At 46.5% G+C, this 11,292-nt stretch overlaps 7 protein-coding genes across 7 annotated transcripts; 5 read left to right on the forward strand and 2 right to left on the reverse strand.

Annotated features, from left to right (window-relative positions):
• The first annotated feature begins 215 nt into the window (after positions 1 to 215).
• On the forward strand, positions 216 to 2,452 carry F4822DRAFT_53987 (uncharacterized protein). Its single transcript, XM_051463629.1, has 2 exons — positions 216 to 595; positions 663 to 2,452. The coding sequence occupies exon 2, from the start codon at positions 749 to 751 to the stop codon at positions 2,144 to 2,146; it is 1,398 nt and encodes a 465-aa protein (XP_051309639.1). The 5' UTR covers positions 216 to 595; positions 663 to 748; the 3' UTR covers positions 2,147 to 2,452.
• F4822DRAFT_53696 (uncharacterized protein) lies at positions 2,267 to 3,347 on the reverse strand. The gene is made up of 3 exons (XM_051463624.1): positions 3,012 to 3,347; positions 2,632 to 2,899; positions 2,267 to 2,513 (listed from the first exon to the last, which is right to left on the reverse strand). Exons 1-3 carry the CDS (start codon positions 3,151 to 3,153, stop codon positions 2,387 to 2,389), a joined length of 537 nt encoding a protein of 178 aa, XP_051309640.1. The 5' UTR covers positions 3,154 to 3,347; the 3' UTR covers positions 2,267 to 2,386.
• F4822DRAFT_53695 (MATE efflux family protein) lies at positions 3,348 to 5,423 on the reverse strand. Its single transcript, XM_051463623.1, has one exon. The coding sequence runs from the start codon at positions 4,992 to 4,994 to the stop codon at positions 3,543 to 3,545; it is 1,452 nt and encodes a 483-aa protein (XP_051309641.1). The 5' UTR covers positions 4,995 to 5,423; the 3' UTR covers positions 3,348 to 3,542.
• On the forward strand, positions 5,411 to 6,452 carry F4822DRAFT_417863 (uncharacterized protein). The gene is made up of 2 exons (XM_051459478.1): positions 5,411 to 6,376; positions 6,430 to 6,452. The coding sequence occupies exon 1, from the start codon at positions 5,853 to 5,855 to the stop codon at positions 6,339 to 6,341; it is 489 nt and encodes a 162-aa protein (XP_051309642.1). The 5' UTR covers positions 5,411 to 5,852; the 3' UTR covers positions 6,342 to 6,376; positions 6,430 to 6,452.
• F4822DRAFT_53807 (uncharacterized protein) lies at positions 6,122 to 7,637 on the forward strand. Its single transcript, XM_051463628.1, has 3 exons — positions 6,122 to 6,214; positions 6,430 to 7,477; positions 7,544 to 7,637. The coding sequence occupies exon 2, from the start codon at positions 6,517 to 6,519 to the stop codon at positions 7,441 to 7,443; it is 927 nt and encodes a 308-aa protein (XP_051309643.1). The 5' UTR covers positions 6,122 to 6,214; positions 6,430 to 6,516; the 3' UTR covers positions 7,444 to 7,477; positions 7,544 to 7,637.
• F4822DRAFT_53762 (uncharacterized protein) lies at positions 7,052 to 9,656 on the forward strand. Its single transcript, XM_051463627.1, has 3 exons — positions 7,052 to 7,477; positions 7,548 to 7,862; positions 7,921 to 9,656. Exons 2-3 carry the CDS (start codon positions 7,559 to 7,561, stop codon positions 9,468 to 9,470), a joined length of 1,854 nt encoding a protein of 617 aa, XP_051309644.1. The 5' UTR covers positions 7,052 to 7,477; positions 7,548 to 7,558; the 3' UTR covers positions 9,471 to 9,656.
• On the forward strand, positions 9,536 to 10,855 carry F4822DRAFT_417891 (ankyrin). The gene is made up of 2 exons (XM_051459479.1): positions 9,536 to 9,994; positions 10,056 to 10,855. The coding sequence occupies exons 1-2, from the start codon at positions 9,843 to 9,845 to the stop codon at positions 10,531 to 10,533; spliced, it is 630 nt and encodes a 209-aa protein (XP_051309645.1). The 5' UTR covers positions 9,536 to 9,842; the 3' UTR covers positions 10,534 to 10,855.
• Positions 10,856 to 11,292: the final 437 nt, after the last annotated feature.

Raw genomic sequence — 11,292 nt, forward strand, 5'->3', positions numbered from 1 at the left:
AGTTATATCCGATCGGCTCACGGAAACTCCACATCAAGAAATTGTACGGTCCGGGGGAAATCGCATCAATAAGTTGCAACTCACGGAATCGAGACGGGGTTTTCCTAGCCGTCAAACTAGAAGCTTGGTGTCAATGCTGACGAGAATAACTCACCCGATTTCGTCGCGTTATCGATCGAACATTAAAAGGATTCTGCAAGGGGGTGCGTGAGCGATTCGAAAACACATTTACTCAATTAGGCATAAGCACTTGATTACTCAGGAGGGAGAAACCGTCCGGGTGATCATCAAGAATTATGTTGGGGTCTGAGAAAAGAAATGGAGGTGGAGGGGGGAATTTGCTCAGGCGCCTAAGCAGCTAAGATGTTATGAGCACGTGATGATGACGATTCTGTCTAACTTTAAGAGGAAAGAACAGGGCGGGACGGGGTGGAACGGTCCGGCAAAGTTTGACTTTACATTTTACCAACCTCTTCGTACTTCGTACCGATATATCTAAAAGCAAATCTACTTCCCAAACCATTCCACATTCCCATAGCCACCGAAATCATGATTTTTACAACTTCCTAAAGCAGGTATCTACCCTGGTTAAGCAGTACGTACGTTGAGGCCACTATACGTCATACATCTTCGCGTCCTAATTCAAAGGGCTAAGGGAGTAGAATCGTGTATGGTCAAACGCGATATCTATCCGTTCTGACTAATAATATGGGATGCATACACCCGAGAGTTCTATCTAGAGATCGGCATGACACACTTTCAAAAGCTCCCGCAGGAGTTACAGCTCCATATTGCTGAGTTATGCACTCGATCTACGTTGCTTTCCCTTTTGAATACCTCAAAAGCCCTTCACCAACTTCTCACTCCTGTTCTCTACCGAGTGATTGATCTCAGCTCACACAATGGCCCCGACATCAATCTCCGGGTACCCTCCACCAGTGTTCCGTCGGATTGGCCCGTAAACCGTGATAACCCTATTGATGGCACTGTGTATGACAAGCAACGAGCACTTATCAGAACGCTACGGTCGCATCCATCACTAGGCCAACATGTCAGAATTCTTCGTTGGACGACTGTTGATTATTCGCAACATGTTGAGGAAAACGAGCTTATGCCACTCTGGGATCAATATAATGAAGGTATAATTTCACGAAGAAAATTGAAGACGTGTTTAGAGGAGTACACCTTCAATAACTGCACATCGCGTCTCTGGGATACATTTACTACATTCGCTCACGTTCTAGAGGTCGATATCGCGTTCATGGGGGCCGATTACAGGGAGGCCTATCCACCCCCTCCATTGTTTCAACATGTCCAGTCTCTGCGGTTATCGGGAATGGCCTCCTCATTTCTGATCAGGTCGATTCTAAAATCCACCAATCCTGGATTGCTCCGACACTTGCATCTTAATAATCCGAATCGTTTTGCAGAACTTGAAGGCTTACAAGAAGAACTACCGCTTCGAGAGAAGGGGAAATTGAGACCTTTTCCACAACTGAGTAGAAGTGCGGGTCCTATGCGCACGCACCTCTTAGAATGCTATGACAAATGGTGTAACCTACAAAGCCTAATAATCGACACAGCAGGTCTCTCTGGACCCGGACCAGATACGTTATCAATAACAGACATTGAAGCCTTAGAAGATGAGAGTATACGTTACCGAGAGCTCGGTACACTCATCAGGTTCGTAGCGAATAATCTTCGAGTCTTTCGATTCCAGCAAGGGTCGACTGAGGAAAAGCATCGAAATGGTTGGCGCCCTCCACCCCACGTACGTTGCGCAGGGCCGTTCCCTCCTCGAGACGGCTTGCGCCCAATGGATGCCCTCTTCCATCAGCATATCCTAAGCGCTATTTTAGAGAGCACGTGGCCTCGACTAGAACAGATGGAACTCTTCGGTGTGTCTTCATATACGTGTTATATAAATCGAGAAGGGGTACCAATAAACCGTCCACTACCTGATGAGACGCTATCGCGGATAAGGACGATAGTTGGGCTCGGCCCTGTGCTTGATATACGACCTGAAGCTACGAGACTCTTCTGGCTTGCAGACAGCTCAGAAGGCTCAGGAGTAGTAGAGGTCGGTTCAGACGAGTGGACCGAGGATGAGGAAGACAGTGAGAGCGATATCGAAGAGGAAAGCTAGCAAATTTATCCTTCTCGGTCATTGGAGCTATTCAATTTACAGTAGGGCCCGCCAACGATGAGCCAGCAAGTATTCCGATGCCGTACGTCAGATATCGCAGGATGAAACAACCATCGCAGCCAACTTCGTTTTCCGCTCAGTTCATATACATCAGTCACCCTAGACAGCCGTTCCCTAGAATTTATCGGAAATAATAAGTCCCAATGAATTATTACCCAGGACAAGAGGCTTCCATTGGAATTATTCCATGCATACCGGGTCTAGAGTAAGCGAAAAGTCTGGAGCAGTACAGCTAGTATAGTAGGCTTCGGAGCTATAAGAGCAACTTGGAGTTGTTGATGTTGTCGTTCCCACAAACCGATAGGATCTGCAGGGTAACGGAAGACGTCAGCACTTATGAGATAATGCTACATTACCGCTATGTGGCCAGGTATAGGAACACCGTTATTCTTGCGAGAATACATGCAAGGAGAAATTGAACCTACTCGTCGAACCAAGTCTGATTAACAGTCAGACGCCAACTTCCATGTCCCCATTCAAACTGAAAACGTGTGCACTTCGTACAAGGGGGTTCAGGATCTAGCGGGCTACCGGAACCGCACCCAAACCAGATGCCACCATTATCCCACCATTTGCCTTCCTCATACTCTCCATTCGAGGCGCTACACGCTTGTGACCACTCGCTGTTAGTTACCATGAAGCTGATAACGGCCGTGGGGACGCGCCGTGGGATATCTAATGGGCTAGACGTCGCTACAACACCCAAAGTCAATAATCAATCCCAAGATTCCGAGACGGTATATCGAGGTAATGGTTTAACTAGGCCGAGTCTAAGTTTCCACGACAGAGTCAGGGTGCAACTTACACTGCCCAAAGGACCACCCCGTAATTCGGACTTCTTTAGACGAGACGTCTTCGACAGCGCATTCGCTCGATCCGCGAGAAGCCACGGCGGCGGCCGAGGCGAGAGACGGCATAAGCGCGTTAAGAACGAATTTATACTTCATCTTGCCGCTAAGAATGATATGCTTCCAACAAAATATACATATATTCTAGACGATTGAAATGTGATCCACTCAATCAAGGGGTTGGGAGCAATTGAATTTACATTGTTCTCATCATCATTTAATATTCTTAACTCAGGTTACATTTTCAAAACATATCTATGGCTAGAACAATCATATGTTTTAGCACGATACCATACAGGGCCGTCGATGCGTCTATCCGACAATATATCCGGAGTCGCATTGCATCCGGCACATGAAAAAATGAATCCTTTTCGTCGCATCGGCTTTAGGATTTTGACAGGCGTCCAATTGCGTTCGACTCTCTTTCCACATCAAGGCAACCGCTTGATATTTCGTGATGGGACTAGATGGTACGCTGAGGTCTTCAGCTACAAGCCTTCCCTCAACTTCACACTTGCGACGCAATCCTGCCATCTTAAGGCCTTCATATAAAGCCCCTCGATAGTAGCAATTAATACCATACCACAACCAAGACCAATCCACACACCATTTAATTCCCAGGCCGGAGAACCCAACTCTAACCATATTGCCAAAGGGACGGCGCCTAGATAGTTGACAGCGAAAACTACCCAAGCGGCCACGGATTGGCGTCCGAGACCGCGAAGCAAGCCATTAGTACAGCATATAATAGCATCTATAATTTGGAATACGCCGACTGTAAGGATGGTCTTGGAAGCAAGATCATAAACGGCCTTGTCTTCAGAGAAGAACTGTGGGAGTTGGTTCCTCAGAGCAAATATTATAAAGCCATCAACGGTCCCAACCAGCGCCGTGACCACAGCATAAAGAACAGCAGCACGTCGAGCAGTTGGAAGAAGTCCGGCCCCAATGAGATGACCGATACGCGTACTAATGGCGACACTCAGCGAAAAGGGGATGTGCCATGATACAATCGAAATTGTCATCAAAATCGACTGTGCCGCCAAATGGTTCGTGCTGAGATAGGAAGTGCTGAATGTTACGATTTCAACAGCGGCCCATTCCCCCAAATTCACCGCAAAACCTGCAACAGAGAGTCGCACCATCGGTCCCCAATTGGCGAATGCATCCCGTGAGAACCCTCCCCAGCATTGATGCGACCATTTCCCTATTGGCAACATTATGTAGAAGAGAAGGAATAGAGGGCGGAGATTATTAGATAGAGCAACTCCCAGTGCAGCGCCATCAAGCCCCATTCCCCACTTGAATGCTAAGAACCAACTGAGTAGGGCGTTTACGGGTGCACATAGAAGAATGGCAATCATAGCACCTTTAAAATCTCCCTGAGCTTGAAGGAATCGCTTGCCCGCTTCAAATGATGCGTAACCAGGTAAACCAACCAAGCTAACCCGCAGGAACGAACCAGCCATAACAGCCAGATGTTCTTGTCGCACGAAGAGCGATAATAGCCACGGGGAATATACCCAGATAGCACCGATCGGGATGATAGCTAAACCCATGAGAAGCAGCATTTTCTGAACATGCAATCCAACTCCGGTAAGATTACCCGAGCCGTATGCTTGAGCGCACAGTGTGTCCAGAGCAGTGGCCATTCCTTCAATAGTAGCAAAACCGACAATGTTCATTGTGGTCATTCCTATACTGGCAGCAGCAAGCTCATCTGCCCCAAGATGGCCTGCGACGAAGGTCGTGATGACGCTATAGGAATATTGAAGAAGATAGGTTGCGATAAGAGGGACGGAGTACTGTGATAACAGCCATAATTCTGATTTCCAGCTATCTCTAGCTGTAGATTCCAAAGGCTGCGAATCCGATAGTAGCGGTGTAGTCTCCGAGCCACCATTGCAAGCGACTTCGTCTTCTCGCGCGCTCGAAACCATGATTCCAACACTGCGATACCCAGCTATTCAATCAAGCTGCAAGTTTTTATATCATTTTAGTTTGGGATGTTATTATTGAGCCACAGCCCAGGGCAATATGAGATTTTGGTGGAAAAAAATTATTATCTCGGTGGAGTATAGACATGGAATATTCATTGGCCAACGGATACGCCATCGACGATGACTAAAAATAACCGTGTCAAACGCAATTGTGTCATACTAGTTATACGGACCCTTTGAATGAAACAGAATCTTGAAGTTACTGTACCTAGGTAGGTACTGTAGGACTCTCAGGAAAGCCCGGTGCCACGAAGATGATCCAGAGAACAATTGCTTTTCCAAGTAGACGATTGTACGTGCTTACTTAGATATTTAATAGGCGGGTATGTATTTTATTACGTCATGGAACAGATCATAAAAGTTGCACAATTCATACTGGCCAAGCCTCTTCATGACGATCCCTAGGGAGAGAACGCCCGCGGCGTAAGATAAAAGTCATTCTTTATCTTCCACCTTTTTCTAACCAAATGTTACATATAGGATAGCAATAAGTGAAGAGTCGGCCAGCCAAATTAAATGAGAACAGCCCATCACGTCGATAAATACCTAATGGCCTGTCCTGCAGCGAGATTAATTCGATGGCCTACCATAGCCACAAATCCTAGCCAGTAAGCATGTCCTTTCAGCATATCTTCAAATGCTGTGCGACACACAAAGGCGGCCAGAAGCCGCCCGGTCCGCCTAAGGCATTCTGGGATCGATGAATACCTACTGGCCTTATCCCTCTACGATACCTTCCCAATTTATTTCGTTTTCCCATTGCCTACAACGGGGAGTACATACTTGGGAGCCAACAGTATGGCGGATCCTCTTGCTATTCTTGGAGCAGTGGCAGCTAGCCTTCAGCTCGCCGTCTACGCGATCAAAGGCCCAGTCGGAACTGTAGAGTTGGTGCAGAGTCTCCATGAAGCTCCCAGGCGGATGTCCCTGCTTTTGAGCCAAATCGACCGCGAAGTCGCATCGACGAACAACCTACTTCGTTTCGACCCCCCCATACACCCTTATCTCTCTACTACACAATATGCCCAGATTTCCACACTAGCAGTCGAAGCGCGCAAGGCTATGGAAAGCATTCAAGAAGATCTACGTCCTTTAGTAGAAGCCATTCAGAGTGCATCGGAGCCCAGCGAGAAAAGGAAGGTTTTAATACAGGCTTGGAAGTCAGTGGCAACCATAAAAAAAGAGAAAGAAATAGAGAGTAAGATGAAGTTGTTGGAAAGACTCAACGTTAGTCTCCTGCGTGAATTACATATAGCAGGATTTGAAACTCAGTCATTACTTCGGTGAGATGTACACAATAGCACATCCTTCTCTTCAATTAAGTATACTCACTGACCGGACGGTCTAATTGCACAACAGTAACGAGAGCTCCCAGATTTTAAAGAATACTGCGACCTCAGTTACCAGCATCCAAGAGGCTCGCCGGTCAATACAGCAAATTTGCGAGAGACAGTCGCAGGCTATGAAGACCGACCAATCCAACACGACGTCCATAACCCAGAGCCTAGACGCCCTAAGACACGACATATCCATAAACCACAAATCGCACGATCGAAACATAGCATCAACAAGCCAATCTTTGGTACAAATGGCGGGTGATTTGAGCGCTTTACGCCAAGACACTACATCGTCGTCGAGCCAAATACAGGCACTACTCTTAGAACATCGAGACGAGATTCGCAGGGAATTTCAAGCCAAGAATAACAATCTAGCCGAACTCGTTTGCGCTCAAGTCATCGCCTATCCTACCAAGCTACTCCAAGATATCCTAGATAAACTCAGCGCCCCCATGGTTTTAACAATTCAACAGGCTCATGAAGGCAAAGATCATTCGACCAATTCTCAGGATTCGGCCCTGGAGTTCGATTTGCAACGCGGGACGGCCAGACTGGAACTCTCAAACCGGGCGGCCCAACCTCGTCTAGGGCTAGATGATCTCGTGAAACCCCACAAGTACCCAAATCCATTAAGATGTAGCTGCAGGTCCAAGAGGTCTACGACACGATGGGACTATAAGCAGTTCTGGTTCCGGATCGAGAATAACGCAGTACAGGGCTGTTCTATACATGGGAGGAAACAGGAACGGGCCTACTCTATAGAGGCAAAATTAAGCCCATTCCTCAAACGAACTTTGGTCTTTACTCTTGGCTACCTCAAGGAGAAAAATAGCCCCGAAATGGCGCTTTCTCTCAAGCTCAAGTCTGTGGTCGAAAGAGCTAAAAGTCCTATTTTCAGTTTATTTGATAGTTTCTTCGACGAAAGGACCGTCAATGTGCCCAAGGGCCAAACTTCTGCATGTCGACAACGCGAAATAGGCCTATTAGAAGAGGATGGACTAGGGGGACGTGTATTGACATGGGTCAATCGAATCTGGAGAGGCTTCCGGTAGCGACATAGATGAGAACGGGTGCACCTTGCTTACGGTAAGTATCCGACGCCTAACCGAGGCCAAAACTAAGCTTGAACTAAGCTCACTGTTCTTTCTTAAGGAAGCGATAAGATTTATGATGCCGTTTTCTCAATCTAGATGTATAGTAAGCCTATTATCTCGACTGGTTCAAATCGCTCACACCTTCAATGTCGATCCAATGACAGCACCAAATTATCGCGGGAACTCTTTTAAAATGATCTTACACGAAAACACCCCGACAGTGCCGAATATATATTGGGACTCAGTACTAACTCATTATGCCAATATATCATTCCATGTCTACTTTGAAGGGTTTCCACGTATGCTACCCGACATGACCACCTCCAGTTTCCTTTTAAAACAAGATCTACTACTAGGGACACCAGAACTTGCAGAAGGTAATTCAAATGCAAATTCAGTGCTAAAGACCCGCTGACTTTCCTTCGGTTGAACCAGAACTAGGGTATTCAGACTTATGCGCAGTTATCATTCGACGTTCCTTGCCCGATTTACAAAGATTTGACCTTTCCAACCAAATGAAATTGGAAAAATTCGAACATGGAGGCCTTGGACCAATGGAACTCGCTTTGGGGTGGTCTGAGGGGTTACGCTTGCTAGTCAAGAAGGGGTTCAACATACGAAAAGCTTTCGAGCTTGCGTGCGAAATCAGTGATGAAAAATCAGTTTCTATCCTTCTATCTACCGATGACCCGATATTCTCTTGTGGTTATTCAGGCTGTCCTTATTGGACGTTTGCCAAGGCTACCTTACATTCCAACGAATCGATATTTCGAATGGTCGCCGAGGAACTACGCAGGCGGCAGGAACTCGCATTATACCATTTGAAAAGAGAAGAACCAGAAAATATTAGAGCATTCAAATGTTGGCCTTCAGAAGAGAATGGAAAACTGCTTTACCATTCTTTGGAGAAGAGGATTGCAATTCCTCATAAACTAGATTGTTTGATGGGTGGTTCACCCCACTGCTCTGAAGCGATGCGTTGTACAGATGTACTTCCTTACCATCGAATACTCTACAAAACTGGTTTCACGAATCTGAACGTACCTTGTAGGCACGGAATGACCCCCCTTGCCGGATACTGCGATAACTATACCGGGTTTTCACTTGTCGATGAAGCGGAGGCGAACTGGGACGATATAGTTCTCTGGTTTCTAGGGAAAGGCGCTTCCTTCAACTTTCAGCTACAGAGTGGTTCAGGACCACGATGGCCACATCTGCTGTTCTACTTAGTACAGGAAGTAGAAACTGGCAAGGTTAGCAAAAAAGTAATAGACGCTTGTACTTATGAATTCGTCACGGATCAGTGTCGATGTTTTTGTTCTTTACGGGGTTGCATTCCCCCTCTCATTTTTTGGGATTACCCACATAGAATATATAGATATTCCCAACAGCGCCTCCACCCAACCCGGTTCTATGATCGCATCGACCATTTGCGACGGTGGGCAAAGGTATGGAGACTCTCTAGGATTCAGAAAGAAGACTGCTATCGGGACGTCTGCCGGCGAGAGCTGTTTGGGCGTCTTGGTATGAGACATACGTGTTGTGCGGCGCGTTACCATATTCCTATGGAAGAGATGGAGCAATTTTGGTCAGAAGATCAGCCCTCATACCAACAGCTCAGATTCTTTCTGAGACTATACAGAAACACTAGGAAAATCCTCTTTCGTTACCCCATCGAGGAATTTTGGGTAGTGTGGTGGGAGGGCGTTGACAATATTCTGCCACGACTGCCAGAAGAGATCGATGGTTGGAAATATGAGGAACACACTTACCGGGAAGCGCTAGAACGAAGGGAAGAACAATGGGCTGCCAAACTTGAATCTCTCGGTTATGGCGGTCTGGATTTTAGTGAGGTGATCAGACATCATTCCATCAAGTTTTTGGCACTATGCAAAGTGTTACTTGAGAGAAGGACATACCGGAAGTTTCATCGCCTAGTAGCAAGCTCAAGGTCTACTGTTCTGAAGCGGAGGCGGCACGCATAATTACCTCTTTTCTTCGATCACTAGTTTGAACGAATCTTATCATCTCGGTTTTATCGATGCCCGACTAGAAACATTATTTCATATAGGGGTATGCGGTTTAGCCACTATTCATACTATGACGCTGTTCTATATACTGATGATTTCTTCATCTCTTAGACCAACTTTCGGCTTTGGTCTGATAAATTTTAACATAACTATGGTTTGTTGCCCTCATTCACACCCAAGTAGAAACTAATGAGTTCTTGAGTTTTTACTCGGATCGACTCACACATGACCCAAAAGGGAGATCAAATATGTGGGTGCATCGAGGAACCCCCCACAAATCCCTTTCCTAATATCACCATTCCAGTTTGATGAGTCTTTAATATCAAAATGGCGGAAGTACACCTACCAGTAGACGCCGTGGTATCCGCATCTAAAGCCTGCAGCCGCGAAACACAATGGGACACAAGCGCCTACGACGCCTTGATCGCTAGAGGTTGGAATGTCAACCAGCACCTCGGCCACATTGGGGATGCTCTAATGTGAGTTCCCTTCTCACCACTGCCGATTTCTAAAACTATCTAACAAGGCCTGCCACGGAAGTCTAGCAGTCGGCGCCAACAAACTTCCCCTAGTCCAGTACTTACTCCAGCATGGCGCCAATCCCAATGCAAACGTTCGCGGAGAGACATCTTCGTCACTTGAATGCGCCATCACCGCCAACGCGAGTCCGGAAATTGTAAGTTTGTTACTAGACCATGGAGCTGCGGTTAGTAATCGCAGCACCGCGCTTCTTGCCGCGAGTGGGGGGCACTTTGACTTATTGAAACGGCTTATCTCTTCCGGCGCTGGGATCGACTCGATTCCTGATAATGAGTATGTGTACGATAATGCCCGCGAGCAGGATGATTGGGGAACACCGCTTCACGGAGCGGCAGGGAACAGTCAGGTTGAGTGTGTTTTGTGGTTGCTTACTGCGGGGACGGATCGAAACGTTAGGAACTATAGGGGCTTAACGCCGAGGGATGTTGCTGAGAAAAGGGGGCATATTCATTGTGTGGAGTTGGTGAATAAGTTATAAGGTACCGGAGCTACCCAGGTAGGCATACCATGTCTATGGAATATGATTATTTCCCGATGTTTCCATAGTTTTCCGTTGTTTGTTAAGGGTTTCAAATACCGTGTCAACTCATACAGTGGCCTTCCTGGGTGTTTCCACTCAGCATAGCTGGTTTTTATGATTGGAAAAATAGCTGTAGGATTATTCGACCTTGAGAATTACCCCTAGAAATAATACTGCTTTTTTTTCCTCTAGTGGAAAAGAAACGAGATAAAATGGGAACCGACGTATTCATAGGCCGTAGAGCCCTTATCTTAAAGGGGGCGTCTGTTTCAACAAGCGCTCCAATTTTCCCGAACTTTCTTACGTCTACACATCGGAAGCACACAAACATCCGATTAAAGCGAAGGAGATATTATATCGAACTCCCTTTTAAAGAATAATTCTCGGTTTATTTAAGAACGCCGGGCCGAAATGCCGCGTACGTAACGACGTGTTCCGCTTCAGTGTTAAAGGTGGATAAGCAACCTGCGACGTGCCAAGTTACAAGTCCGCCGGAGATCCATGCCACGGAAGCGCGAGTCAACATCTATCTGGAACCCGAAGCGTCTGTGGCATGGTTTTCTTATCGGACTCATTAATCGTTCGATATTAGTTCGAGAAGGTAGTGTTAGGAGTTGAAGCCTCAAAGAAATTTTACGCCTTTGTCATGTGTCAGCGCTTATGACTCTAGATAAGATTTCAAGGTCACTTAAATCAGAAGACATTATCACCAATAAA

This window comes from Hypoxylon trugodes (assembly GCF_022578975.1).
Source record: "Hypoxylon trugodes strain CBS 135444 unplaced genomic scaffold F4822scaffold_10, whole genome shotgun sequence".
Classification (NCBI taxonomy): domain Eukaryota; kingdom Fungi; phylum Ascomycota; class Sordariomycetes; order Xylariales; family Hypoxylaceae; genus Hypoxylon; species Hypoxylon trugodes.

Bases quoted from the DNA above. Each gene is read 5' to 3' on its own strand.
- F4822DRAFT_53987 (XM_051463629.1), top strand. From the start codon at position 749: ATGACACACTTTCAAAAGCTCCCGCAGGAGTTACAGCTCCATATTGCT.
- F4822DRAFT_53696 (XM_051463624.1), bottom strand. From the start codon at position 3,153: ATGAAGTATAAATTCGTTCTTAACGCGCTTATGCCGTCTCTCGCCTCG. The intron at 2,900-3,011 runs GTAAGTTGCACC...TGGGTGTTGTAG, and splicing joins GGGGTGGTCCTTTGGGCAGT to CGACGTCTAGCCCATTAGAT. The intron at 2,514-2,631 runs GTAGGTTCAATT...GTTACCCTGCAG, and splicing joins AATCAGACTTGGTTCGACGA to ATCCTATCGGTTTGTGGGAA.
- F4822DRAFT_53695 (XM_051463623.1), bottom strand. From the start codon at position 4,994: ATGGTTTCGAGCGCGCGAGAAGACGAAGTCGCTTGCAATGGTGGCTCG.
- F4822DRAFT_417863 (XM_051459478.1), top strand. From the start codon at position 5,853: ATGGCGGATCCTCTTGCTATTCTTGGAGCAGTGGCAGCTAGCCTTCAG.
- F4822DRAFT_53807 (XM_051463628.1), top strand. From the start codon at position 6,517: ATGAAGACCGACCAATCCAACACGACGTCCATAACCCAGAGCCTAGAC.
- F4822DRAFT_53762 (XM_051463627.1), top strand. From the start codon at position 7,559: ATGATGCCGTTTTCTCAATCTAGATGTATAGTAAGCCTATTATCTCGA. The intron at 7,863-7,920 runs GTAATTCAAATG...CGGTTGAACCAG, and splicing joins GACACCAGAACTTGCAGAAG to AACTAGGGTATTCAGACTTA.
- F4822DRAFT_417891 (XM_051459479.1), top strand. From the start codon at position 9,843: ATGGCGGAAGTACACCTACCAGTAGACGCCGTGGTATCCGCATCTAAA. The intron at 9,995-10,055 runs GTGAGTTCCCTT...CTGCCACGGAAG, and splicing joins CACATTGGGGATGCTCTAAT to TCTAGCAGTCGGCGCCAACA.